General features: G+C 41.7%; 1 protein-coding gene across 1 annotated transcript in view; it reads left to right on the top strand.

Moving 5' to 3' along the window:
- The first annotated feature begins 1041 nt into the window (after nucleotides 1-1041).
- OSBPL11 (oxysterol binding protein like 11) overlaps nucleotides 1042-27716 on the top strand; it is a 72891-nt gene continuing 46216 nt past the window's right edge. The window contains exons 1-5 of the mRNA XM_023215242.3: nucleotides 1042-1912; nucleotides 17878-17946; nucleotides 21079-21254; nucleotides 22080-22159; nucleotides 24659-24835. Coding sequence (XP_023071010.1) covers nucleotides 1737-1912; nucleotides 17878-17946; nucleotides 21079-21254; nucleotides 22080-22159; nucleotides 24659-24835 — 678 coding nt within the window. The 5' untranslated portion in view covers nucleotides 1042-1736. The remainder of the gene's footprint in view (nucleotides 1913-17877; nucleotides 17947-21078; nucleotides 21255-22079; nucleotides 22160-24658; nucleotides 24836-27716) is intronic.

The following is a 27716-nucleotide window of genomic DNA, read 5'->3' as shown; positions in this document are numbered from 1 at the left end:
CTCAAGTGATCCGCCCGCCTCGGCCTCCCAAAGTGCTGGGATTACAGGTGTGAGCCACTATGCCCAGCCTCAAGTCATGTTATTATAAACTAAAATTAACAATTAGGAGAGACTTTCGAAATCTACCCAAGCACTGTTGTTTTACAAATCCAAAACCAAGGCCTCAACAAGGTGAAAGATTACTCTGCGGTCCCGAAGAGTACCTAGCTCTGTTCTGAGCTCTCTAATTTCCATGACAGCTTCTTTTTTTGAGACGGATTCTCGCTCTGTCGCCCAGGCTGGAGTGCAGTGGTGCAATCTCTGCTCACTGCAAGCTCCGCCTCCTGGGTTTACACCATTCTCCCGCCTCAGCCTCCCGAGTAGCTGGGACTACAGGCGCCTGCCACCACGCCTGGCTAATTTTTTTTTATTTTTATTTTTTACTGGAGACGGGGTTTCACCGTGTTAGCCAGGATGGTCTCCATCTCCTAACCTCGTGATCTGCCCGCCTCGGCCTCCCAAAGTGCTGGGATTACAGGCGTGAGCCACCTCGCCCAGCCAACAGCTTCTTTTTCATTTATAATACTGATTAGCTTTACTCCAATGTCATGCTTGCGCCCCCACTCCCCCACCCCCAAGTGACTAAAACGTACAGATGTTTGCTTCGTTCTTGTACTTTCTTATTTTTGTAAGCTTTCTTTCTAAAATGCCTGGAACGGCCCCTCAAATGGAAGGCTAGGACGTGGTTAGGAAGACAGGCAGTCGCACACAAGAAGGGAACTCTCTAGGTCCGCTGGCTCCTTTGTTTCTTCCTCCTTCACCGTCCGGGTTCCTCCTTCCTCTACGCCCTTCTCCCTCTCCCTTCCTTACTCGTCGCCCAGTTACCAGCCCCGGAGGCTCCGCCCCCTTCAGGGACCAGCCGCCCTGACCCAAGATGGCGCCAGAGGCTTCGGCTATGAGGGAAGTGAGCTCACGCTACTCCGGAAGGGAAGGCGGGAAGGGAGCAGGCGGGTGGCTGACCCGCTGTGGGGCTGTGGGTGGGGCGGCGGCCGCGGCCCTGGCATTCACGCTTGGGGCTGGAGAGCGCGCGAGAGGCTCACCGGCTCCCGGGAACCCAGTCGAGGGCCCGGGCCAGGGGCAAAGGAGGAAGTTGCCCCGAGTGGCTCGCCTCTGGCCCTGGGAGAGGCGGCCCCGGGAGCCGGCGTCCCGCCCCCGGCGGCCTCCTTCCCTGACCCTCCTCCGGGGCTGCGCGCGCCGGCCCAGGCTGTGTTTCGGGGGCTGCGGCGGGAACTGCCGAGCGGGCTTGACTGGACCCACTGCCTGAGGACCGGCGGAGGAGAAGAAGGAGCGCGGCGGGTCAGCCCCGAGGTTAGGCCGCGGGGGACTGCCCGTGGCGCTTCGTCCTTTTCCCGGCCGTCTTGGCTACAGAATCTGCAATCTCCCCAGGCTCCTTCTCTTTCGAGTATGTCACTTAAGTCCTCTCGCCGGATGCTTTTTCCTCCTAGCTTTTGCCGAAAAGGAGAGAGATACATGTGAAGGATATCTGTCCTCGTTGCTTCCCCTGCCCTCTTAAAAGTGTAACTTCTGTGGTAATGTGTATCTTCCTTTTTTGGACCATTTGACAGTCCCGCCCCAGCCGCCGTGTGATTTAGCAACCGGGATCATATTCAGATAAAATCTTAAAAAAAAAAGTCACCTGCAGAACTACAGAATTGTTCTCTCCCGCTCAAGAGGGGCAAGTGGACTTTGGCGTTAAGATGCAGGGGGGTGAACTAGTGTCCACCATGAAAATCTCGGAGAGCGAAGGAAAGCTGGAGGGCCTGGCCACAGCGGTGACCCCGAACAACAAGAACAGCAGCTGTGGAGGTGGAATCAGTAGCAGCAGCAGCAGCAGCAGCAGCCGCGGTGGCAGTGCAAAAGGCTGGCAGTACAGGTATGGTCCTTTCTCCAAAATTATTTCCTGAGATGGAGGTAGGGGTGAGTATGCCGGCGGCTGCATCCCGCAGTTGTTGAAAGATAAAGTTTTTTGACTGGCTTCCAGAAGCAACTGATACATCTCGTTTGGATCTGGGACCTCGCCTAAAAGATTTAATCCATTCATTTGTTCATTCAACAGGTCTTTATGGAAGGCGTTTTGAGGAATACAGAAATGTATCCCTGAACTTCCTGTACAATCAGAGAGTTAATGCTTCCTCTGATTTAATTCTGTACTCACTTCTCCTTTTGGCTGTGTTGCAATTTATTTACAAGCCAGCTTTCTCTCTGATAGACTGCGAGGGCAGGAACTGTTTAACTCAGCTTTGAGAGGCTAGCAATTACTGGTGCTCAGAACTTGCTTGTCCAGAGATTGGAGTAACTGAATCAGAAAAGATTCTTGCCCTGAAGGTATTTGTGACTTGGAAAGGAGAATGTACATAAATAATTTGAATACAAGGACAAAGGTAGACATCCTAATGCCTCTGATAAACTAAATCTGAGCCTGGAGATGTTCAGTTTGCATTGCTCAGGCCACTTCAGTGCTCTCTGTGTTGATGAGAAAGTCTGCATTTGTTAATTTTCACTAATATGAATGAGCAACTTAAGGAACAGGAGGAGAGTCCTGGAGAGGCAACAAGTTTTGTTTTTGTTTTTTAGTACATGAAGTGTAGGGAGAAAGAACTATCCAGAACCTTAAGAATGAATGAAACAAACCAGTACATCCCATCGTATTGGAACTAAAGGGATGAATCCTTAAGTTCTGATTGACTCCTGTGTGCCTCACTGTAGTAGTCCTTTTTAGCCTTTGTGCTTATTTGTGCTTGTGAAATTTTTGTGAGACTTGGAAGGGGTTAAAGCCAAGATTTTGTGAGGGATATACATTTATCATGAATAATATTCATATGTATGAGATATGTATGACTATATTAATATACAGAAGTGTAGAAGATTATAACTTTTTTTTTTTTGAGACAGAGTCTGGCTCTGTCACCCAGGCTGGAGTGTGGTGGCGCAATCTCGGCTCACTACCACGTCCACCTCCCGGGTTCAAGTGATTCTCGGGTCTCAGCCTCCCGAGTAGCTGGAATTACAGGCGTGTGCCATCACACCTGGCTAATTTTTGTATTTTTAGTAGAGATGGGGTTTCACCATGTTGGCCAGGCTGGTCTGTATAACTCCTGATCTCAAGTGATCAGCCCTCCTCTGCTTCCCAAAGTGCCAGGATTACAGGCTTGAGCCACCGCACCTGGCCAGAAGATAACTTTTTTTGGTAAGTGACTGTAGGATAAGAAGATATATTCAGTTACTTTGAGATGTCTAGGCTCACTTTTGGAATCAGCATGATCTTTTGTGTGTGTGTGTGACCCATGACAGGGGCCGCAGGTCCCCTGTCTGTGGCACTTCGTCCTGACCCGCCATGAGGCTGTGGGTGGGACGGTGGCTGCGGCCCTGGCATTCACGCTTGGGTCTGAAGAGAGCTTGAGAGACCCCAAAATACAAAAATTAACCAGGCATGGTGGTGCGTGCCTGTAAATCCCAGCTACTTGAGATGCTGAGACAGGAGAATCACTTGAGCCCAGGAGGCAGAGGTTGCAGACTGATCATATAAGATTATCGATTATTTGGCAGGTATATTTTGATAGCACTTAAGGAAACAAGATAAAGTAAAATTCCTAGTAGTCAGAGGTCAGTCTTCTGATATTCAAACTCTGAAACCCAGCCTCAATTAAATTGAAAAGTGAAACAGACTTCTTAGCAGTGGGGAGAGTTGTCGTAAAGCCATGCACTTTAGTAATATACTTTCATCTAGACACCCATTATTCCTTAATCCCTTACTTAGGGCATCATTATTATTATTGTTATTGTTATTATTTTGAGACAGAGTCTCTGTCACCCAGGCTGGAGTGCCACTGCACTATTCTTGGCTTATTGCAACATCCACCTCCCAGGTTCAAGCGATTCTCTGCCTCAGCCTCCCAAGTAGCTGGGATTATAGGTGCTTGCCACCATGCCCATCTAATTTTTGTATTTTTATTTTTTATTATTTATTTATTTATTTATTTATTTATTTTGAGAGGGAGTCTTGCTCTGCCGCCCGGGCTGGAGTGCAGTGGCCTGATCTCAGCTCACTGCAAGCTCCGCCTCCTGGGTTTCCGCCATTCTCCTGCCTCAGCCTCCGGAGTAGCTGGGACTACAGGCGCCCGCCATCTCGCCCGGCTAGTTTTTTTGTATTTTTAGTAGAGACGGGGTTTCACCGTGTTAGCCAGGATGGTCTCGATCTCCTGACCTCGTGATCCGCCCGTCTCGGCCTCCCAAAGTGCTGGGATTACAGGCTTGAGCCACCGCGCCCGGCCTCATTTTTGTATTTTTAGTAGAGATGAGGTTTCGCCATGTTGGTCAGGCTGATTTTGAATTCCTGGCCTCAATGGGTCTCTGCCCCTCTTGGCTTCCCAAAGTGTTGGGCTTAGGGTGTGAGCCACCACACCTGGCCTTTAGGGCATTATTTAATGGTTGTATAATTTTTTATTTTTTAAAATAAATATGGTGAGATGAGGTCTCACCATATTGCCCAGGCTGGTTTTGAACACCTGGACTGAAGCGATTCTCCCGTCTCAGCCTCCCAAAGTGCTGGGATTATAGGTTTGAGCAACTGCGCCTGGCCATATAATTTTCATGCTAGAATCTGTTGGAAACACCAATGAGAAAGGTTATTAGGGGAAATGTAGCAGAGGAATGGCAACTGACAATGTAGGGCATTCAAGGAAGATTTGAAAAATTAACACGTAGACTCAGGTATATTACTTCCTAGAACAATAATCATAGTCTTAATGACCTTAAGTTGTCCAGGAAAGCACACTCTGTTTAAGAGGCAGAGAACTGTATGATACAGTGGTGAACAGTTTAAATAAAATAGCTTAAATTTTTAAAAAACTGCTCAAGTGTCTGGAAAATTCAGTTATGTAGAACTCTTCCCAAATAATGAAGAAAAATAAGGCATGACTGCATTTATATCCCAACATATATTTTTATTTTAGTGTGGGTTGTCCGAGGCTGACCTTCAATGTGGCTCTCAATCTAATTTATCTGTTTGTCCTCTAGGACATTGATGAAGCAGTTTTCCCTATTGTCCTGTGTTACTTCCTCTTCCTGGTTTTTTCACTTGAGACTCAGTTCCTAGACTTTATTTATTTATTTATTTATTTATTTGAGACAGAGTCTTGCTCTTTCACCCAGGCTGGAGTAAAGTTGCGTGATCTCGGCTCGCTGCAACCTCCGCCTCCTGGGTTCAAGCAATTCTCCTGCCTCAGCCTCCTGAGCAGCTGAGATTACAGGCGCCTGCCACCACAACCGGCTAATTTTTGTATTTTTAGTAGAGATGGGGTTTCACCATGTTGGCCAGGCTGGTCTTGAACCCCTGATCTCAGGTGATCCACCCACCCTAGCCTCCTAAAGTGCTAGAATTAAAGGCGTGAACCACTGCGCCTGGCCTTCAGTCCCTAGACTTTAAAAACAAAACAACAATAACAAAAACTAAACTAATCTTTTCTTCTTGAAAGCAGTTTATACTTACTGCCTCCATTTCCTTCTCATTTATTGCCCAACCCATGGCAATTGGCCCTATTCTCACCAAAGAATATGAGTGAATGATGGTTTTTTTTTTTTTTGAGACAGAGTCTTGCTCTGTCGCCTAGGCTGGAGTGCAGTGGCCCCATCTTGGGTCACTGCAAGCTCCGTTTCCAAGGTTCATACCATTCTCCTGCCTCAGCCTCCCGATTAGCTGGCACTACAGGCGCCAACCACCACGCCCGGCTAATTTTTTGTACTTTTATTAGAGGCAGGGTTTCTCTGTGTTAGCCAGGATGGTCTCGATCTCCTGACCTCAAGATCCACCCACCTCGGTCTCCCAAAGTGCTGGGATTACAGGTGTGAGCCACCACGCCCGGCCTGTTTTTAGTATCTTAATCCAACTTATTACTCTATAAGTATATGCTGTTAGAATTATTTTAATTTTGGTCCGGTGCGGTGGCTCACATCTATAATCCCAGCACTTTGGGAGGCCAAAGCGGTGGATCACCTAAGGTCAGGAGTTGGAGACCATCCTGGCTAACATGGTGAAACCCGTCTCTACTAAAATTACAAAAAAGTTAGCCAGGCATAGTGGTGGGCGCCTGTAATCCCAGCTACTTGGGAGGCTGAAGCAGGAGAATCACTTGAACCTGCGAGGCAGAGGTTGCAGTGAGCTGAGATCATGCCACTGCACTCCAGCCTGGTTGACAGAGCGACTCCATCTCAAAAAAAAAGAAGGAATTATTTTAACTTTTTTTTTTTTGAGATGGAGTCTTTGTCGGCTGGGCTGGAGTGCAGTGGCATGATTTCGGCTCACTGCAGCCTCCACCTCCCGGCTCGAACTCCTGACCTCAGGTTATCCGCCTGCCTCGGCCTCCCAGAGTGCTGTGATTATAGATGTGAGCCACCATGCCTGGCCAATATTTTTATTTTTAAATTGAAACAGAATCTCGTTATGTTGACCAGGCTGGTCTTGAAATCCTGGCTTAGGCAATCTTCTTGCCTTGGCCTCCCAAAGTGCTGGGATTATAGGCCTCAACCAATGTGCCCGGCTCTTTTTAATGTGTAAACCAAAAGTATCTGAGACATGTCCGAACAATTTAGAAAGTTTATTTTTGCCAAGGTTGAAGACAGGCCTGTGACACAGCCTCAGGAGGTCCTCATGACATGTGCCCAAGGTAGTCCAAGACAGCTTGCTTTTATACAGTCTAGGGAGACATAATAGATCAATCAAATACGTGTAAGATTTACATTGGTTAGATCTGGAAGGGAGGGACAACTTGAGGGTTGGGGGGGGCTTCCAGGCGATAGGTAGATTTTGATTGGCAATTGGTTGAAAGAGTTATCAATAGAAAGGAATGTCTGGGTTATGATAAGGGATTGTGGAGACCTAGGTTTTATCACGCAGATGAAGCCTCCAAGTAGCAGGTTTTAGAGAGAATAGACTGTAAATGTTTCTTATCAGACTTAAGGTCTGTGTTGAGTGTTGACGTTAATGTTGGAGAGGTATAATGAGGTGTATTCAACCCCCACTTCCTATTATGGCCTGAACCAGTCTTTCAGGTTAAAATTTAGGGTGCCCTGGCCAAACGGGGAATCTATTCAGCTGGTTGCGGGGTGCCTTCGAATTTTATTTTTGGTTTACAACAACTTTCTTGATGATATTGTTTGCAACACAACAGTTTTTAATTTTCATGAAGTCTAATGAGTTTTTTCTTCTCATTATAGTTTTGTGTCACATCTAAAACACGATTGTCAAGTTCAAGATGACAAAGATTTACACCTATATGTTTGTCTAGGAGTTTTGTTTTAGTGCTTATGTTTAGGTTTCTGATGCATTTTTAGTTCATTTTTCCTTATGATCATTTTTGTTTTCTTTTGTGAAATATCTGCATATGTGTTTTTTATACATCTCCTATTAGGTCTTAATATTTTTCTTTTTAATGTGCTTGAGATCTCTTATTAAAATGTCAATTAACATTAAATATCAATATTCCTTTAAAAATATTTTGATTTTTCTGCTTTTGAATAGGTAAAGGGATGTGTATATACAATGAAACATTTCCCTTACATACTTTTCCCAGCCACTCTGATTCCTTCTCTGGAAACTCTATCTTTTACTGATTTCTTGACTGTAATTCCAGAGAAATTGATATTAGTTCTTTATTTAATTGACATGTGATGACATGCAATATATTTTAGTTTTGTATAAATTCTTTGCTATACTTACTACAAAGATTTCACTAGTCCTCAGATTTTAATTTCATATTTTGACATACAGAAAACTTAAGTCAGACCTCTTATTCCTCTTTTCCATCAATTTCTAATTATAAAAAGTAACTTTTATAAATACTTGGTTTTGGCTGGCACTGTCGCTCACCCAAAGTGTTGATCCTTAGCACTTTGGGACGCTGAGGTGGGATCACTTGAGCCCAGCAGTTTGAGACCAGCCTGGGCAACATAGAGAGACCCCATCTCTACAGAAAATTTAAAAATTAGCCAGGCCATGGTGGCATGCCTACTCAGGAGGCTGAAGTGGTGGGAGGATTGCTTGAGTTCTAGGCTTCAGTGAGCTGTGATTGTGCCACTGGGCTCCAGCCTGGGTGACAGAGCAAGACCCTATCTCAAAAATAATTAAGTAAATAAATACTTGTTTTCATTAAGTTTTAAAAGTTGGCAGTTTTACAATTTAACTGTTTTTTTTTTTTTTTTGAGACAGGGTCTCACTCTGTCTCCCAGGGTTGAGTGTAGTGGCTCCATCATAGCTCACTGCACCCTCGAACTGCTAGGCATAAGTGATCCTCCTATTCAGCCTCTGGAATAGCTGGGACTACAGGTGCACACCACCATGCCCAGCTAATTTTTAAATTGTTTTCTAGAGACAGGATCTTGTGATATTGCCCAGGCTCATATTTAACTTTTTAATCTATCTGGAATTTATTTTGAAATACAGTGTGAGATAGTGTATCTACTACTGCATTACAAATTACCCCCAAATTTAATATATTAAAACAGCAACATTTATTATTTCATAGTGTCTTTGGGTCAGGAATCTCAGGGCAGCTTAGCTGGGTCTTCTGGCTCTGAGTCTTTCTTAAGGCTGAACTGGGAAGGATCCATTTCCTAGCTTATTCACGAGACTCTTGGTGCAGTTCAGTTCCTTTTGGCCCATTGGACAAATAACTCAGTTCCTCATGAACTGATGGCCAGAGGCCTCCTTTGGTCACTGGCCACATAGGCTTCTTCGCAGAGCGTCTTACAACTTGGGAGCTTGTTTCTTGAGAGTGAGAAAGTAAGAGGACTAGAGAGTGCTAGCTGGAGAGAAGTTACAGTCTTTTGTAACCTAAGCGCTGAGGTGAATTCACATCACTTTTCACTGTTCTTCAGAAGCAAGTCCCACACAAGGGCGTGAGAATACCAGCAGGTGGGGATTATTGGGATTCATGCCAGAAAATGCCTAGACAGTTAATATAATAGACTCAAGATTATAAAGACTAGAGGGGGAAACAGAATTTGGGAGTCAAATTATGCATCTGGTTTTAGGTATGTCCAGCTAAAGTTGCCAGAATGTTTAAGTGTCTTATCTAGCCAATCCTCAGAGATATGGGGTATTGGAAATGTAGATAATTGTCTTTATAGTATCCAGAATGTTTTCACATCTGTTACCACATTTAATTCTCACAACTCTGGAGGAAGATAGAGCATTATTATCCCTGTTTTACAGTTGAAGAAAACCTAAGTCTAAATGACAATATAGACTTAGATTACATGAAGTTATATATTGCATGTAGCTAAGGTTACACAGCTAGTAAGTGGAAGAACTTTTATTTCTAGATAGATATTTACGTAGAGGTATTAAAACTCGATAAACTCTCTAAAAGGAATGAATAATTATTGATAATAACTAGTTAGGTACATGGTTGGTTTTATGATTTACTCATGTCCTAACTTACATAGTAAATATTTTTGAGCCTCTACTATGTCTGAAGCACTCTTGTTAGTTAATGCCGAATTAATGTGCACACCCAAAACAATGAAAGAAGGAATTCTAAGGCTAATTTTGGGAGGATCATCAAAATAATCAGGAAGAGGAAGGGCGTCAGTGGCATTTGCAAAATAATCTCATGATGACCTTTTGAAAAAAAAAAACTTTTTTGAGATAGTCTTGCCCTCTTGCACAGGCTGGAGTGTGGTGGCAGATCTTAGCTCACTGCAACCTCTGCCTCCCAAGTTCAAGTCCAAGCGATTCTCCTGCCTCAGCTTCCCAAGTAGCTGGAATCACAGGTGCTTGCCACCACACCCGGCTGATTTTTGTATTTTTAGTAGAGATTAAGTTTCACCATGTTGGCCAGGCTGGTCTCAAACTCCAGACCTCAAATGATCCGCCCACCTCAGCCTCCCAGAGTTCTAGGATTACAGGCGTGAGCCACCGTGCCCGGCCCTTTTGAAAAATTAAACTTAAGAACTTAATTTATTAGATTAGCCTTAAATTTTCTTGTTTCCAGAGTAATTTATATTAATACAATGTGAGCTTTCTCTCCCATTTATAGAGAAGATAGATTTCCCAATTCTGGGTCTTTCCTTCCTTTTTCATAGTGAATATTCACACTTTATAAAATGTGCATGTTTTCATTATTTTTGTATTCTTCAAGTCAGCTTGTAGAGAAATTCAGAAATCTGCAACTATGCCACATGCTTTTTAGAGGGCAGAAGAGAACTATTCAAAAGAGGAACTGAAAGACAAACCAGGGTGTTTGATGGGCCTGCTTTTTTTAAATTTTGAGCTCCTCACTGGCTAACCATATTAACAGATAAATCTATTTTCCTCATTAGCAAACAGTTATACTTTTCAGTAAATGTGTAAAAGTCTGCAAATGTGTAGTATAGAAATAATTTTTATGGTCAGACCACAATAATTTTGTGGTTTCTTCCACTGTCAATACTATTATAAGGAAAAGTGCCTGTTTGCGGATGGGAAAAGGAGATTGGCCTAAATATTAATGAATGTTCACTGTCTTAGAGGTTTTACCTCTTCTTTTGAGTTGATTTGAAGAAAAAGTCATAAATATCTGCTTTTTTTTTTCTCTGCAGGGGTTAAAGGAAAATTGATACATATTTCTATACTCTAGATTTTGTTTTCTGTATCTGAAATCTGCTATAGATGTTGGTAAAAACAAGATAAAGATGATTGTAGTCATGTAACTGGAAACTATAAAATATTGTTCCAAAATCTAGTTAGAAGTATACCAAGTCTTGAGGAGCAAGATTTGGTTTATTAATAATGTGCTGTGATTTCTTAGTTTCCTTACATTTTTGCAGTACATATCTTTTTTTTGTGTGTGTGAGATGGAGTTTCGCTCTTGTTGCCCAGGCTAGAGTGCAATGGCACGATCTTGTCTAGGCATGATCTTGGCTTACCACAACCTCCGCCTCCCGAGTTCAAGCAATTCTTGTGCCTCAATTTCCCGAGTAGCTGGGACTACAGGCATGCACCACCTGGCTAATTCTTATATTTTTGGCAGAGACGGGATTCCACCATGTTGGCCAGTCTGGTTTCAAACTCCTGACCTCAGGTGATCTGCCTGCCTAGGCCTCTCAAAGTGCTGGGATTACAGGCGTGAGCCACCGTGCCCAGCTTTGTCTGCATTTCTAATCGTTTGTTGCAGATGGGATACCTAGAAGTGAAATTCTAGGTCCAAAGAGTGCTAACATTTTTAAGACTCTTGGCAGGAGGGAGGACCCCTCAGTTGACTTTATACTAGATTATAGATCTAGTATAGATCTAGATTAAGATACAGTTAGACTTTATTTTGTTTGTGATTTGAGTATACAGTCTGTGAGTTGAATTTTTTTTTTTTTTTTGAGACAGAGTCTCACTGTGTCACTCAGTCTGGAGTGCAGTGGCCTGATCTCAGCTCACTGCAAGCTCCACCTCCCGGGTTCACTCCATTCTCCTGCCTCAGCCTCCCGAGTAACTGGGACTACAGGCGCCCGCCACCTCGCCTGACTAGTTTTTTGTATTTTTTAGTAGAGACGGGGTTTCACCGTGTTAGCCAGGATGGTCTCGAAATGACCTCGTGATCCGCCCGTCTCGGCCTCCCAAAGTGCTGAGATTACAGGCTTGAGCCACCGCGCCCAGCCACGAGTTGAATTTTTTTGGGGGGAGGTGGGCAGGCTACTGAGAATTGCCTCATGGTTTCTTAGAAAAATTCTGTTTCTCTCTTCCCATTGCTTAATTCGTTCAGCAAATAAACACTTATTATATCCCAGGCTATACACTAGCTATTGCAAGGAATATCTCTTAATGTCATTAGCCTTTTCCTCAGCTAAGCAAGCCATTCCCTGCTTCATGCTATTTGTTATCCAGAGAATGGACCAAAGTGCTAAGCCTTTTGGGAGGTTACTTTTTGCCTAGTTGAAAGTATGGATTTTGACATGTGACTTGCCTGGTACCTCACATTTACTGATTGCAAGTTGAGTAAATTCCTGCCTGTAGTTAAATATGTTACGGTATTGCTATTTGGGTTTTCCAGAAAAATAGAACCAGTAGGTAGATATATAGAGAGAGAGATTATGAGGAGTTGGCTCATATGATTATGGAGCCTGAGAAATACCATAGCTCTTTTGTCTACAAGCTGGAGAACCTCTTGACATTATTGTCAACCTCTGATGTCACTTCCAGCTGGCTCTGCCCTCATCGTTCCACTAAATTGTTATCTCTTGGTTGTAAGTCTAATGAGTCTTCTCAGTCTTTGTCATATCTTACTTTATCAGGAGCACTGAACTTTTATTAAATTTTGTTTTCTATTTTTTTTTTTTTTGAGATAGGGTCTCACTTTTGATGCCTAGCCTGGAGTGCAGTGGCAGGATCTGGGCTCAGTGCAACCTCTGCCTCCAAGGTTCAAGCGATTCTCCTGCCTCAGCCTCCCAAGTAGCTGGGACTACAGGCATGCACCACCATGCCCAGCTAGTTTTTGTATTTTTAGTGGAGATGGGGTTTTACCATGTTGGCCATGCTGATCTTAAACTCCTGACCTCAAGTGATCCACCCATCTCAGCCTCCCAAAGTGCTGGGATTACAGGCATGAGCCACCGTGCCTGGCCTGAGACAGGGTCTTGCTCTGTTTCCCAGGCTGGAGTGCAATGTCACGACTGCAGCTCACTGCAGCCTCAACTTCCTGGGCTCAAGCAATCCTCCCATCTCAGTGTCCTGAGTAGCTGGGATTACAGGTGTGTGCCACCCTGCCTAGCTAATTTTTATTTTTATTTTTGTAGAGACAGGATCTCACTGTGATGCCCAGGCTAGTCTCAAACTCCTGGTTCAAGTGATCCTCCCAAAGTGCTGAGATTACAGGTGTGAGCCAAGGCACCTGTCCACTGAATATTATTGACCACAGACTTACCTTGAAACACTTTCTCTTGTTTCTGTCTTTCCATACTGCTAGTTTTCTTCCCACTGCTCAGTTGCTCCTTATCTCTTCTCTGTGTTCCCCTTGCCCTTAAAACTTTTCCTTAGAGATCTCTCTTAGGCCCTGTCCCATCTCTTGCCCTTTCGTAATATTTCCTGGGTGACCTTATTTACTACTGTAACTTCAAATACCAGTTATATGCTTATATGCTGATGACTACCAAGCCCTAATCATGCCGCCTTACTGGATACTGGATATCTCCTTGTATAGTCCTGCAGGTTCATTAAATTTAACATCTTAAATTGGAACAAATCCAAAACTTCTCTGTGATCCCTCTCCACCCAGTTGTTCCAGCTGGAAATCTGAGTGTTGCCCTTGTCCTTTTCTCTCACCTTCATTCTTTCTGTCTCAGTTCACGTCTAATTAGTCATCAGATCTAGTCATTTCAGCCTTCTCACTCACTACTGAATCCTGTGTATTTGTTTAATGCCTTTTTTATTTGTATGGCAGCTGAAAATGTAGTCCCATTGTGTGTCTTTTCCAGTAGCAGGAACCCATGTTACTGTCTTTTTCTTCAAGGAGATATATTTCTCTTAGATTAGATTATAGTTTAGAGATGGAAAGTTATTAGTTATTGCATTTTTTATTTTCTTGTGCTTTTCAATGTTTTTTCAGAGTGCTGTGTTTTAATAGGTATTGAGTAATTGTTTTGAGTTGAAAGGATTTGAAACTGTTTAAAAGGTAGCTTAATTTAAAAACATTTTATATATCTTAAGTCTCATAAAGAAAGGTTAAGAAATAAGTATGTTGCCGGGCATGGTGGCTCACGCCTGTAATCCTACCACTTTGGGAGGCTGAGGCGGGCTGATCACCAAGTCAGGAGTTCGAGACCATCCTGACCAATATGGTGAAACCCCGTCTCTACTAAAAATAGAAAAATTAACCAGGCGTGGTGGCATGCACCTGTAATCCCAGGTACTTGGGAGGCTGAGGCAGGAGGATTGCTTGAACCCAGCAGGCGGAGGTTGTAGTGAGCCGAGATTGCACCACTGCACTCCAACCTGGGCAACAGAGCGAGACTCTGTCTCAAAAAAAAAAAAAAGAAGTAAGTATGTTTTAGTAATGGAGATTAAAGAATTGAAGCAGTTATTATTAAGATGTTTAAGAGAAAATGAGTATCAAATTAAATATAATAAAGACACTTGACAAAGTTTAATCAGTTATTTTTATAGACTATCAGCTTTTACTACTAATCCCAATTAAATGGTAACAAGTTTAAAAGATGAGAAATATACCCAGTTTCTTGAGCAGTGAAGTTTTTGGAGGACTGAAGAAGAAATTAACTTTCTCATAGCTTATTTTTCAGGGTATTAGTCTGTTTTGGACCATCACTTCTATTTTATAGAACACAAAATAGTATAATATAATCAGATATGTGTTATGTTCCCACTTCAATAGCTAGATTTTATTCATATTAACAGACACACATTAAAAATACTCTATAAAAATTTGCACATTTTATTTTATTTATTGTTTTTAGAGATGGGGTGAGTCTCCCTATGTTGCCCAGTCTGGTCTCAAAACTCCTGAACTCAAGGAATTGTCCCACCTTGGCCTCCCAAAGTGTTGAGATTACAGGCATGAGGCACTACACCAGGCCCTAAAAATTCACACATTTTAGATAGGAATAAAGCATGAGAGTTAGAGATACGGTATAGTAACTCAATCATAAGACGGTAGAAGAAACGTGTGAACAAAAGATGTTCAGTCAGGGAGCACTTTTTATGCTGACCACCAGATGGCACAGTCGTTCCACATCTGCTGGTTGCCTTGAATAGTGGCTATTTCTTGGGATACATGGAAAAGGGGAAGAATGAGGGAGGGACATTGCAACCAGCTGTTCCAAAAAATAGGGTATTTTCAAGTTGATTCTTTGTAACCTGGAGACAGCTGTTTTATATAATAAAAACAGGCCAGCAATTTACTTATTTGAATTTCTGATTCTTTTGAAACTGACTTTATGCTCCTACCAAATAAACCATGTCAATATCCTTATAGTTTTGGTTTTTTTTTTTTCCAGAAAGCTAACTCTTTAGATATATGAGTCAACAAAATATTAATAGCATTAGAAAATTAAACAGAGAACATTACTATGATGTGATATATGAAGATACGCTTAGGGCCAGGTGCAGTGGCTCATACCTGTAATGCTAGCACTATGGGAGGCGGGGGCAGGCTGATCACTTGAGGCTAGGAGTTTGAAACCAGCCTGGCCAACATGGCGAAACCCCATCTCTACTAAAAATACAAAAATTAGCTGGGCTTGGTAGCTGGTGCCTGTAGTCCCAGCTACTTGGCAGGCAGAGGCAGAAGAATCGCGTGAACCCCAGAGGTAAAGGTTGCAGTGAGCTGAGATCACGCCACTGCACTCTAGCCTAGACAAAAGAGCGAGATGCTGTCTCAATTAAAAAAAAAAGATACATGTGGGATCTTTTTAGCGATTGATGTTACTGAAATTGTACACTTTTAAAAATTTTTGGCTGATACCTGTAATCCCAACACTTTGGGAAGCCAAAGTGGAAAGATGACTTGAGCCCAGGAGTTTGAGAGCAGACTGGGCAACATAGTGAGACCCCTTGTCCCCACAAAAAAATTTAAAAATTAGCTGGGCACGGTTGTACGTTCCTATAGTTTCTGCTACTCAGATGCTGAGGTAGGAGGGTCACTTGAGCTGATAGATATAAATAACTTAGATATGACCAAAATGGGGCGTACCTTCAGTAGTATGAGAGTAGTGACTAAATAAAGATGATGTATTTTTTTTTTTGAGACGGAGTCTCGCTTTGTCGCTCAGGCTGGAGTGCAGTGGCGCGATCTCGGCTCACTGCAAGCTCTGTCTCCTGGGTTCATGCCATTCTCCTGCATCAGCCTCCGAGTAGCTGGGACTACAGGCACCCACCACCATGCCTGGCTAATTTTTTGTATTTTTAGTAGAGATGGGGTTTCACCGTGTTAGCCAGGATGGTCTCGATCTCCTGACCTCATGATCCGCTCACTTCGGCCTCCCAAAGTGCTGGGATTACAGGCGTGAGCCACTGCGCCCAGCAAGATGATGTATTTTATTTATTGCTTTGAAATAAAAATTTTGTTTTTCTCAGGTATAGATAAGTATATGTAAGGTTTTAAGAAAGTTTTGCCCCATAGTTCACACACATTTGAAGAATATATACAGTCTTAAAACCAGAGGAATTGAACTATAATTGAGTTGTGATGTTTTTTATTACATGCTAATGGCTATCACTTGACACTTACGTAGAAATGAAAGCTTGGTGTAGCGAACCTAGATTAAGGAGTAATTCCCAGAATGGTGAATTATGAAAAATCTTGGCACTTTGAGAAAATATTTAGGTTGTATACTACCTCAAACCTGTTATGGATTGATGCAGAATGTAAGCATATATTCAGATTATGTAGCAACAGGACAGACTAGACAAAGAGTAAGTTTTTCTGGTGTTTGTTTTTGTTTTTGTTTTTGTTTATGATGGAGTCTCACTCTGCTGTCTGAGCTGGAGTGCAGTGGTACAGTCTCGGCTCACTGCAACCTCTGCCTCCCGGGTTCAAGTGATTCTTCTGCCTCAGCCTCACAAGTAGCTGGGATTATAGGCACATGCCACCATGCCTGGCTAATTTTTTGTATTTTTAGTTGAGACGGGGTTTCACCGTGTTAGCCAGACTGTTCTCGAACTCCTGACCTCAGGTGATGATCCACCTGCCCCGGCCTCCAAAAGTTCTGGGATTACAGGTGTGAGCCACCATGCCTGGCCAAGAATAAGTTTTTCGGGAAGCTGAGCTGTGTACTAAGTACCTAAAATAGAGGAGGAACTCTTTAGGGAATTTCTTTGAGGCAGAGTCTAGGGGCATTGGGTTTTCTATGGCGCCAAAGGGCCGCTTAAGCCTGAAAGCCTGGGGAAGATAGGGGAGCCAAACCAAAAATACAGCTCTCTGCTTTTCTAAGCGATGTATCTCAAAACAACTGAAATAAATAACTTGATTGTGACCTGGGCCGAAGTATAAGAACTAGCAGAAACCCAAGTGGCTGTATTTCTAGAGAAGAATTCTTTCCTCTAGTTGTGGGCTTTGTTTATTATTCTTATTTATTTATTTATTTATTTATTTATTTATTGTATTTAATAAAGAGAGACAGGGTCTCATTATGTTGCCCAGGCTGGTTTTGAACTCCTGGGCTCAAGTGATCCTCCTGTCTTGATCTCCCAAAGTGTTGGGATTACTTGCGTGAGCCACTGCACTCAGCCCAATTTTTTTTTTTTTTTTTTTTTGGAGACGGAGTCTCACTCTGTCACCCTGGCTGGAGTACAGTGGTGAAATCTCAGCTCAGTGCAACCTCTACCTCCTGGGTTCAAGTGATTCTCCTGCCTCAGCCTCCCAAGTTGCTGGGACTACAGGCAAACACCACCACGCCTGGCTAATTTTTGTATTTTTAGTACAGATGGGGTTTTGCCATGTTGACCAGGCTGGTCTCGAACTCCTGACCTCAAGTGATCCTCCTGCCTTGGCCTCCCAAAGTGCTGGGATTACAGGGTCGAGCCACTGTGCCCGGCCACCCCATTTATAATATAGTACTTATAGTATATTTGTTTTATGTTTATGTAATTTTATATTTGTATAATGATTTTACATTTGGAATATTTATGATAATATATAATTTGTGAGGTATTGTACTTGTTTTGAGGAAATTGATGAAGTCCTATAGATATGAAATTTGGGAGATTAAATGCCTCTGTTGACCTATACATTTTACTTCTGAATAAAATTTGAGGCATTTATAAAGCATATATGTATCTGTAGCTATTTTGAAAATTGTACCATTATCTTCCTGGGATTTCTTCTACTTTTTACTAACTTTGGCATTTTCTTTTTGAAACAGTGATCACATGGAAAATGTGTATGGCTATTTAATGAAGTATACCAACCTTGTCACTGGGTGGCAATACAGGTAAGTGTGATTATTTGTGTCACATCAGTCTCTCCTAAGAGACCAGAAATAGGGCCCGATAATTTTATATTTTGATATTACTTTAGACAAGACATGGCTGGGAAACCTTTTAGAGAAGGATTTCCCACATTTTCTAAGTTTCCCACGTTTTCTAAAAGTTGTTACTATTTTTTTTTTTTTTTTTTTTTTGAGACGGAGTCTCGCTCTGTCACCCAGGCTGGAGTGCTGTGGCCGGATCTCAGCTCACTGCAAGCTCCGCCTCCCGGGTTCACGCCATTCTTCTGCCTCAGCCTCCCGGGTAGCTGGGACTATGGGACTACAGGCGCCGCCGCGTCGCCCGGCTAGTTTTTTGTAGTTTTTAGTAGAGACGGGGTTTCACCATGTTAGCCAGGATGGTCTCGATCTCCTGAACTCGTGATCTGCCCGTCTCGGCCTTCCAAAGTGCTGGGATTACAGGCTTGAGCCACCGCACCTGGCCAGTTGTTACTATTAAATGAAGATTAGAATCACTTGTTCACCTGGCTTGGGCATTTTATACTTGCAGAAGTTAGGTTCTTAGAGGAAGAGAAATAGGGGTTTGGAGGCAGCAAACACATTTGTATTAGGTTCCCGTCTTGTGCCAGATTCACAGCTTCTCTGGGATCTTGGAGAGGTTGAATAACCAGCCCAAGGTCACACAAGCTGTCAGGAAGCGGGAAAACCAGTTGTCTCAAATACTTTGTAGAATTGGTAGTTGTGGGGCAGGCATATTAAACTGGATCAAATTGTCTACCAAGTTCTATTATGGAACAGGCTAACATGTAGAATGCCAGACTTCTCCAAACCCAAACATGAATTATTGTTTTTTTTTTTTTGAGACAGAGTCTCACTCTGTCACCCAGCTCTGGAGTGCAATGGTACGATCTCGGCTCACTGCAACCTCTGCCTCCGGGGTTCAAGTGATTGTCCTGCCTCAGCCTCCTGAGTAGCTGGAATTACAGGCATGCACCAGCACGCTCAGCTCATTTTTGTATTTTTAGTAGAGACGGGGTTTCACCATGTTGGTCAGGCTGGTCTCAAATTCCTGACCTCAGGTGATCCACCCGCCTCAGCCTCCCAAAGTGCTAGGATCACAGGCGCGAGCCACCATGCCTGGCCACACAACTTGAATTTTAAAAGTTTAAAACTTTTTAGTTAATTTTTATTTTATGTTAATTAATTAATTAGTTTATTTGAGACAGGGTCTTGCTCTGTTGCCCAGGCTGGAGTACAGTGGCATGATCTCAGCTCACTGTAACCTCCACCTCAGGCTCAAATCATCCTGCTGCCCCAACCTCCTAAGTTGCTGGAATTACAGGCATGTACCACCACACACAGCTAATTTTTGTATTTTTTTTTTTTTTTTGGTAGACACAGGGTTTTGCCATGTTGGCCGGACTGGTCTCGAACTCCTGAATTCAAGTGATCTCAACTCATCCAGCCCTTTTTTGAGTTACTTTTTTTTTTGTGAGATGGAGTCTTACTCTGTTACCTAGGCTGCAGTGCGGTGGCGCGATCTCACCTCACCCACCGTAACCTCCACCTCCAGGGTTCAAGTGATTCTCCTGTCTCAGCCTCCCAAGTAGCTGGGATTACAGGTGCACACCACCTCGCCCAGCTAGTTTTTTGTATTTTAGTAGAGATGGGGTTTCACTGTGTTGCCCAGGCTGGTCTCAAACTCCTGAGCTCAGGCAGTCCACCCGCCTTGGCCTCCCAAAGTGCTGGGATTGCAGGTGTGTGCCACTGCGTCCGGCCTAGCATTCCTTTTTTAAAAAGGGGCGAGATGAGGTGGCTCATGCCTATAATCCAAGCACTTTGGGAGGCCAAGGCAGGCAGATCGCCTGAGGTCAGGAGTTCGAGATCAGTCTGGCAAACATGGCAAAACTCTATCTCTACTAAAAATACAAAAATTAGCCGGGCATGGTGGTGGGTGCCTGTAATCCCAGGTACTTGGGAGGCTGAGGCACAAGAATCGCTTGAACCTGGGAGGCAGAGGTTGCAGTGAGCTGAAGTGGTGTCACTACACTCCAGCCTGGGCAACAGAGCATGAGTCCATCTCAAAAAAAAAAAAAATTTTTTTGTACTACTTAAATCGGAATTTCTGAAATGTATTTTTGAAACTAGTTAATCTAGAACCAAATCAGAATATTCTTTTCCAAAGTGTATCAGTATTTCATCAAATTCTTTTCCAGAGTGTATCAACATTTCATCATTTAGTTTCAAGGTCCTTATATTTCACCATCTCCAATTGCAGCTTTTTCATTTTTATACAGAAGTAATCTTTAGTTTCGACTTATTTAATGATACATTCACGAAGTCTTTTTTACCGTTATTCTCATTGTATATTTCACTGATTAAATCTTAAATCACCGTGCATATTTTGCCTAGTATATCTTGCCTTAACCTCAGAGCTCATATTTTGATTTATTTCCAGTGAATTTTAAATAAAAATTTTCACTACCATTTGTCCTCTGGCAGTTTACCCTCTGTTAATGAATTCTGGGGAAAAATCTTTCTCTGAAAGGATATGGTATCTTTGCTTCCTTTTGTGCATTAACTGATAGGCCTCTTACTTAATAAATGCCTCTCCCTCAGCTGAAGGGTTTGTATCTTTTTTAAACTCATTCAATTTTTTTTTTTGAGACGGAGTTTCGCTCTTTGTGCCCAGGCTGGAGTGCAGTGACTCTATCTCAGTGCACTGCAACCTCTGCCTCCCAGATTCAAGCAGTTCTCCTGCCTCAGCCTCCCGAGTAGCTGGGATTACAGGCATGCACCACCACGCCTGGGTAATTTTGTATTTTTAGTGGAGATGGGGTTTCACCATGTTGGCCGGGCTGATCTTGAACTCCTGACCTCAGGTGATCCGCTCACCTCTGCCTCCCAAAGTGCTGGGATTACAGGCGTGAGCCACTGCACCCGGCCTAACTCATTCAATTTTTAGTAATCTTCACTGCTAGAAAATTCAGTCTAGTGTTTCCAAGTATCTCTTGAAATGCTTTTAAATTTTATTGTTAAGAACAAAACCCTGAAATGTGTAAGTGATTGAAGTTTGCTTTGCTTTAGTTTGCTGAGGGAAAATGTTTACAAATTATGGATTTTAAAAAATCATTGCAGGTTTTTTGTTTTAAACAATGAAGCTGGGCTGTTGGAGTACTTTGTGAATGAACAGTCTAGAAATCAGAAACCTAGAGGAACTTTGCAGCTTGCAGGAGCTGTAATATCACCCAGTGATGAGGATTCTCACACCTTCACTGTAAACGCTGCCAGTGGAGAACAATATAAACTCAGAGGTATGACTGAGATATGAGAATTAATATTGTGATTTTCTTCTTTTTTTGAGAAGTTGGTGTATTACATGCTTTCATATGGGCTTTGGAAATAGAAACTGCTGTCATCAGTGATGTAAATACAATATTCTGAACCTTGGAAGTGCTTTGAGAATTTATGAAATCTGTTGTAATAAATAACTGTTTTCAAGTGCAACAATGTATGTTTGTTTAGGACTGGCCCGTCTAAAAAACTGTGTAGGTGAAACTGATTACTGAAAATCTAGAAACATAGACTTTAAATGATTTTTTTTAATGTATTTCACCCCTTTACATGGTTTAGTTTACATGCCCTTTTTGCAGCTTTCAGTAACTGATGTACATTATTGGGATTTATTATAATGTCATTTATTAAAATAACATATAACTTCTGTTAAGATAAATTTAATGTGTGTAGAAGTTTTTTATTTAATAAATACACAAAGTATAATGGTAATCCCAAGTGAGCATGCTCCTGCAGATCTGTAAGTATTGATTATACATCAAATACTTAATAAAGGGGTTATTTCTTTAAATAAGAACCTATTTTTATGAGTTACAACATGTCAGTCTCTCATCCTCACCTCACTGCATGTAATTTATCCTTTTTAATGAAGTAGCTACATCCAGCTACTGTGTTCCCTAACAAAGTTGGTGCTTTGGCCTCTTTCCTGCCTCCCTCTAGTAAGGGAAGTTTGCTCTGGTGCGAGTAAGACCAGTATCTGCTTTTCAGTAATCTGATCTTCATACTGTAGGCGATTGTGTTCCTAAATAAATAAATATAAAATAACTTTCACATTCTTTTAATAGCTACAGATGCAAAAGAGCGACAGCACTGGGTTAGCAGACTTCAGATATGTACACAACATCATACTGAAGCTATTGGAAAGGTATGTAGATTTATATACAATATTAATATACAAAAATGAGGAAGGAATATTTTTTATTTTTTGCCTTTTAAAATTGAGATACTATTCACATACTGTAAAATTCACCCTTTTAAAGTATATATGTATAATTCTGTGGTTTTTAGTATATTCACAAGGTGGTTCAACCATTGAAACTTTTTTTTTTGAGACAGAGTTTTTTCCTGTGGCCCAGGCTAGAGTGCAGTGGTGCGATCTTGTCTCACTGCAACCTCCACATCCTGGGTTCAAGTGATTCTCCTGTCTCAGCCTCCCAAGTAGCTGGGACTACGGGCATGCATCAGCACACCCAGCTTATTTTTGTACTTTTAGTAAAGACAGGTTTCACCATGTTGGCCAGGCTGGCCTCGAACTCCTGACCTCAAGTGATCCGCCCACGTTGGCCTTCCAGAGTGCTGGGATTACAGATGTGATCCCACCGCCCCCGGCCGCATTGCAACTTTCTAATTTCAGAACATTTTCATCCCTCCTACAAAAAAATAAAAAATCTGGAGCCACTAGCAGTCACTCTCTGTTCTCTCCTTCCCAGTCCCCTAGCAAACTCTATTTTCTATTCCATGGATTTTGTCTATTCTGGGCATTTTATGTAAATTGAACCATGTAATATGAGGTTTGTTGCATCTGGCTTCTTTGATTTAGCATGTTTTCAAGTTTCATCCATGTTGTTGCATGTATCAGTACTTTATTCCTTTATTCCTTTTTTAAGATTGAATAATGTTTTATGTATAGATATACTATTTTTAATCCATTCATCAGTTGGTGGACATTGGGTTATTTTCATTTTGTAGACATTATGAATAGTGCTGCCATGAACACTTGTGTTCAAGTTATTATGTGAACGTATGATTTCATTTCTCTAGGGTATCTATCTGGGAGTAGAATTGCTGGATCATGTGATAGTTCTATGTTTAACTTTTTGAGAAACTGCCAAACTGTTTTCCAAAGCAGCCACGCTCTTTTACATTCCCATCAACAATATATGAGGGTTCTAATTTCTGTATATCCTTGCCAATACTTGTTACTGTCCTTTAAAAAAATTATTATGGTTATCTTAGTGGATACAAAGTGGAATCTTATTGTGGTTTTGATTTCATTTACCTAATGACTAATCAAGTTGAGCACCTTTTCATGTGCTTATTGGTTTCATTTGCATATCTTCTTTGGAGTGTTTTTAAAAATATTTTTCAAGGTGAAAGGAGAGTCTCATTACTTGAAATCTGAGGTTAGAGATGTCTAAAAGTAATATATGGGCATCATATTTAAAGGATTTCATACCTAGGTGATAACTTGGTTTTACCATTTTTTTTTTTAGTCATTCTTCCTGTTGGTTTCCCCGAGAAGTGAATTTTTAAAAACTGTTTGTACTTTCGGCCTAAAACCTAGTCTTCAGGAAATCCAACACAACAGCTTTTCTCATACCATAAGGTTCTAGTCATTGTCAGTGAGAAAGTACTAGTTTGTATCAAAGGGAACTTGGCATGTTACATTAAGAAATGTATTTATTGCTGAGTGCATTTTTTGTATTAATCATGGTGTTTAAGGCCAGGTGCAGTGGCTCACGCCTATAATCCCAGCACTTCGGGAAGCTGAGGTGGGCAGATCACCTGAGATCAGGAGTTCAAGACCAGCCTGGCCAACATGGCAAAACCCTGTCTCTACTGAAAATACAAAAATTAACTGGGCATGGTGGTGCATGCCTGTAATCCCAGCTACTCAGGAGGCTGAGGCAGAGGAATCATATGAATCCGTGAAGTGGAGGTTACAGTGAGCCGAGATCACGCCACTGCACTCAAGCCTAGGCAACAGAGTGAGACTTAGTCTCAAAAAGAAAAAAAAAGGCCAGGCGCAGTGGCTCACCCCTGTAATCCCAGCACTTTGGGAGGCCGAGGCAGGTGGATCAAGAGTTCAGGAGTTCGAGACCAGCCTGACCAACACAGTGAAACCCTGTCTCTACTAAAAAAAATACAAAAATTAGCTGGGCATGGTGGAGAGCGCCTATAGTATCCCAGCTACTCAGGAGGCTGAGGCAGGAGAATGGTGTGAACCCGGGAAGTGGAGGTTGCAGCGAGCCAAGTCGCGCCACTGCAGTCCAGCCTGGGCGACAGAGCGAGACTCCATCTCCAAAAGAAAAAGAAGAAAAAAAGTTACGGTGTTTAAAAATCTGAAATTAGAAACTTCTTGTTATTCTAGTATTTGTTAAATGTGAAAGAATATTTTTTTGACACCACAAAACTGGAAAATAATTTTCTAAATACATTATCAGTTTACTTTGGGATATGTAAAATGCTTAAACTTTGAGTATCTCAGATTTTATCATCTTCGGAAATGTTCTCATAGTCAATTCTGAAGTTAATTTAATTTTAAATGCTGCTCATGTGTAAGTCTTAAGTGTATGGTAATTTGATGGTTACAGATCCTAAATTAAAGAAGAAAACAAAAGGAATGATTTTGTTTGTCTAACAGAATAATCCTCCTCTGAAGTCACGGAGCTTCTCACTTGCATCTAGTGGTAATTCTCCTATATCGCAGAGGAGACCAAGTCAAAATGCCATTTCTTTTTTTAATGTTGGACATTCCAAACTGCAATCAGTGAGCAAAAGAACTAATTTACCTCCAGACCATCTTGTGGAAGTCAGAGAAGTAAGTATGAATTAAAGTCAAGTTAAAATGCACAAAATGATCTTACCTGCTTGGTTTTGTCAAAAAAAAAAAAAACTTAAATACTGTTTGTGTCTTCAAGGGCCTTCATTGTTTCCCATCTAGTATGCTGAGATAATTTTTAAGTCATAAACATTCCCTGACTATATAGAGTGTCCTAAGTTTCCTCTTGTCTGTCACGTACTAGGCACGTGGTCATTTTTCAAAAGTCTGTATCTTTCAATTCTCAAGTAAAAGTACAGACTCCTTTTATGTAAATTTTTTGATCAAAATAGTAATTAAGCCTAGTGGGAAGGCTATATAGCCAAACAAGTGATTCTTTAAAAAAACAAACTGATAAAGGCCAGGCATGATGGCTCAAGCCTGTAATCTCAGCACTTTGGGAAGCCAAGGTGGGAGGATTGCTGGAACCCAGGAGTTTGAGACCAGCCTGGGCAACAAAGCCAGACCCTGTCTCTAAAAAAAAAATTTTTTTTTTAAATTTTAGCTGGTGGTGGTAGTGGTGTGCACCTATAGTACCAGCTACTCTAGTGGCTGAGATGGGAGAACTCCTTAGGCCCGCGAGTTTGAGGTTGCGGTGAGCTATAATTGTGCTACAGCACTCCAGCCTGGGTAGCAGAGTGAAACCCTGTCTCAAAAAATAAAAAAACAAACAGTGGCAGGGCACGGTGTCTTATCCCTGTAATTCCAGCACTTGGGGAGGCTGAAACAGGAGGATCGCCTGAGCCCAGGAGTTCGAGACTGGCCTGGGCAACATAGTGAGACCTGTCTCTGAAACAAAACAAAACAAACAAAAAACTTACATATATGTAACTGATATATATATAGAAACTGATATATATTTATAGAACATTTCAAACATATACAATCATTAAATCCTTGATGTTGCCTTATATCACCATTTCTTTCTTTTAAACTGTGTACCAAATAATTCTAGCTAATAAAACATGCAGTATGTTAAGTTCTAAATATTAAGTTCTAAATATATACATAGAACATTTCAAACATATAGAATCATTAAATCCTTGATGTTGCTTTATATCACCATTTCTCTTTCTTTTAAACTGTGTACCAAATAATTGTAGTTAGTAAAGCATACAGTTTGTTAAGTACTAAATATTCCAGATATTACTTGCTGAATTAAATTTGGTAGAGCTTATAGATAATCTATGTAGTGAATTGGTGAAAACAGTATCATAAATCACACCCAAATGATTCAAGGTAGGAGGCTAGGAGAATGTAACTCTGTCAAGGTATTTAGGGTTGTGTTTATAGGTGAAGAAATTGATGTAGAGAGATGAAGTAACATGCTTGAGATACACAGACAGTAGCTTTTGATTCGCTTTCTAATTCTGTTATAAAAACAAATAGTTACAAAAGACTCTTTTTCATAAAACTCTGTAATTTTAATATTCATAACAATGGTATTCCATTTGTAGATAAATGTCAGTGTTTGTCTTTTTTTTTTTTTTGTCTTTTTTTTTTTTTGAGACAGTCTCGCTCTGTCACCCAGACTGGAGTGCAGTGGCGTGATCTTGGCTCATTGCAACCTCCACCTCCTGGGTTCAAGTGATCCTCCCACCTCAGCCTCCCAAGCAGCTAGGACCACAGGCTCCTGCCACCACACCCAGCTAATTTTTGTGTTTTTAGTAGAAACGGGGTTTTGCCGTGTTGGCCAGGCTGGTCTCACCTGACCTTGGGTGATCCGCCCACCTCAGCCTCCCAAAGTGCTGGAATTACAGGCGTGAACCACCATGCCCAGCTGGTGTTTGTCTTTTAAGGAAACCAAGATACTTCTACCTTTATTTAGAGTGGAGGAGAAGGAAACATTAAACATGGTTAAGATTCAAGATACAAAATAAAGAAAAGCATTCAGGGGCAGTCTTATGTGGTAATATATTCCTTAACCCTTAAAAACTAGGCAGCCATGAAATTCCTGGAGCTTTTCAATCATGGCTAGCGATGGGAGTTTGAGGTGGGCTTCTGGGATGCTGGTAATGTTCCGTTTCTTGGTCTGGGTGTTGGTTACCTTGTATGTTTAGTTCATCACAATTCGTTAAACCCATATACTTGTGATATGTATCTGTTTGTAGACTGTCAGTATACTTCAGTAAAAAGTTAGAAACAAGCAAAAAGCATGTAATTGAAATTCTCATGTATTACAGCACATGTTCAAGGAAAAGGGATGGTTTTGTATTTAAGATTTTGTCTCTATAGAGGCCTTCTGCTTGACTGTACTTGGGTCTTTGTGACCTGATGTCCCGAGACCATTGTCATATCTCTGTTAGCTTTTCTTCAGTTGTGAAGACTTTAATCAACCTGCCCTTCTCTTTTCAACTCTAATGATTGTTTTGTTGTTCTCACTGGCTCAGTGGTAATACTGCCACACTCCATTGTTATGTGTCTTTAAATATACATTTCATATCATAATAGCATGTTAATATTTAACATGTAACTCTGGCACTTGAGTGTAGAAAGAATGAGTCCCTAAAGTTTCACATTTACCTCTTTGGGAAGGTCCAGCATTAACTTACAGAATTGACATAATTTAATGACAATCTCTCCTTGAATTATGGCTCTAGAAATTCTTCTAGGGTTTGGGTGGTAACCACAGTTTGGCACTCCCTGTGTCACTGCCACTCCCTCACCCCCACACATGCCAAAAAAAAAAGTATTAGCTGAGCATCTGTGTCTTCACTAGGTTGGTATTTTTGCATTTAACAACCCAACAAACTGTAAGATTAAGTCAAACTATAAGATTATAACTACGTTAGGAATGTTTCTATATTCCAATGGAATAATTCTGTTTCCGAGAAAACAGTCCTTTTGGAATGTTTATATCATTTTTTGTCCTCCAGACAAA

This window comes from Piliocolobus tephrosceles, chromosome 2 (assembly GCF_002776525.5).
Source record: "Piliocolobus tephrosceles isolate RC106 chromosome 2, ASM277652v3, whole genome shotgun sequence".
Classification (NCBI taxonomy): Eukaryota; Metazoa; Chordata; class Mammalia; order Primates; family Cercopithecidae; genus Piliocolobus; species Piliocolobus tephrosceles.
This window is presented reverse-complemented; position numbering and strand designations above follow the sequence as displayed.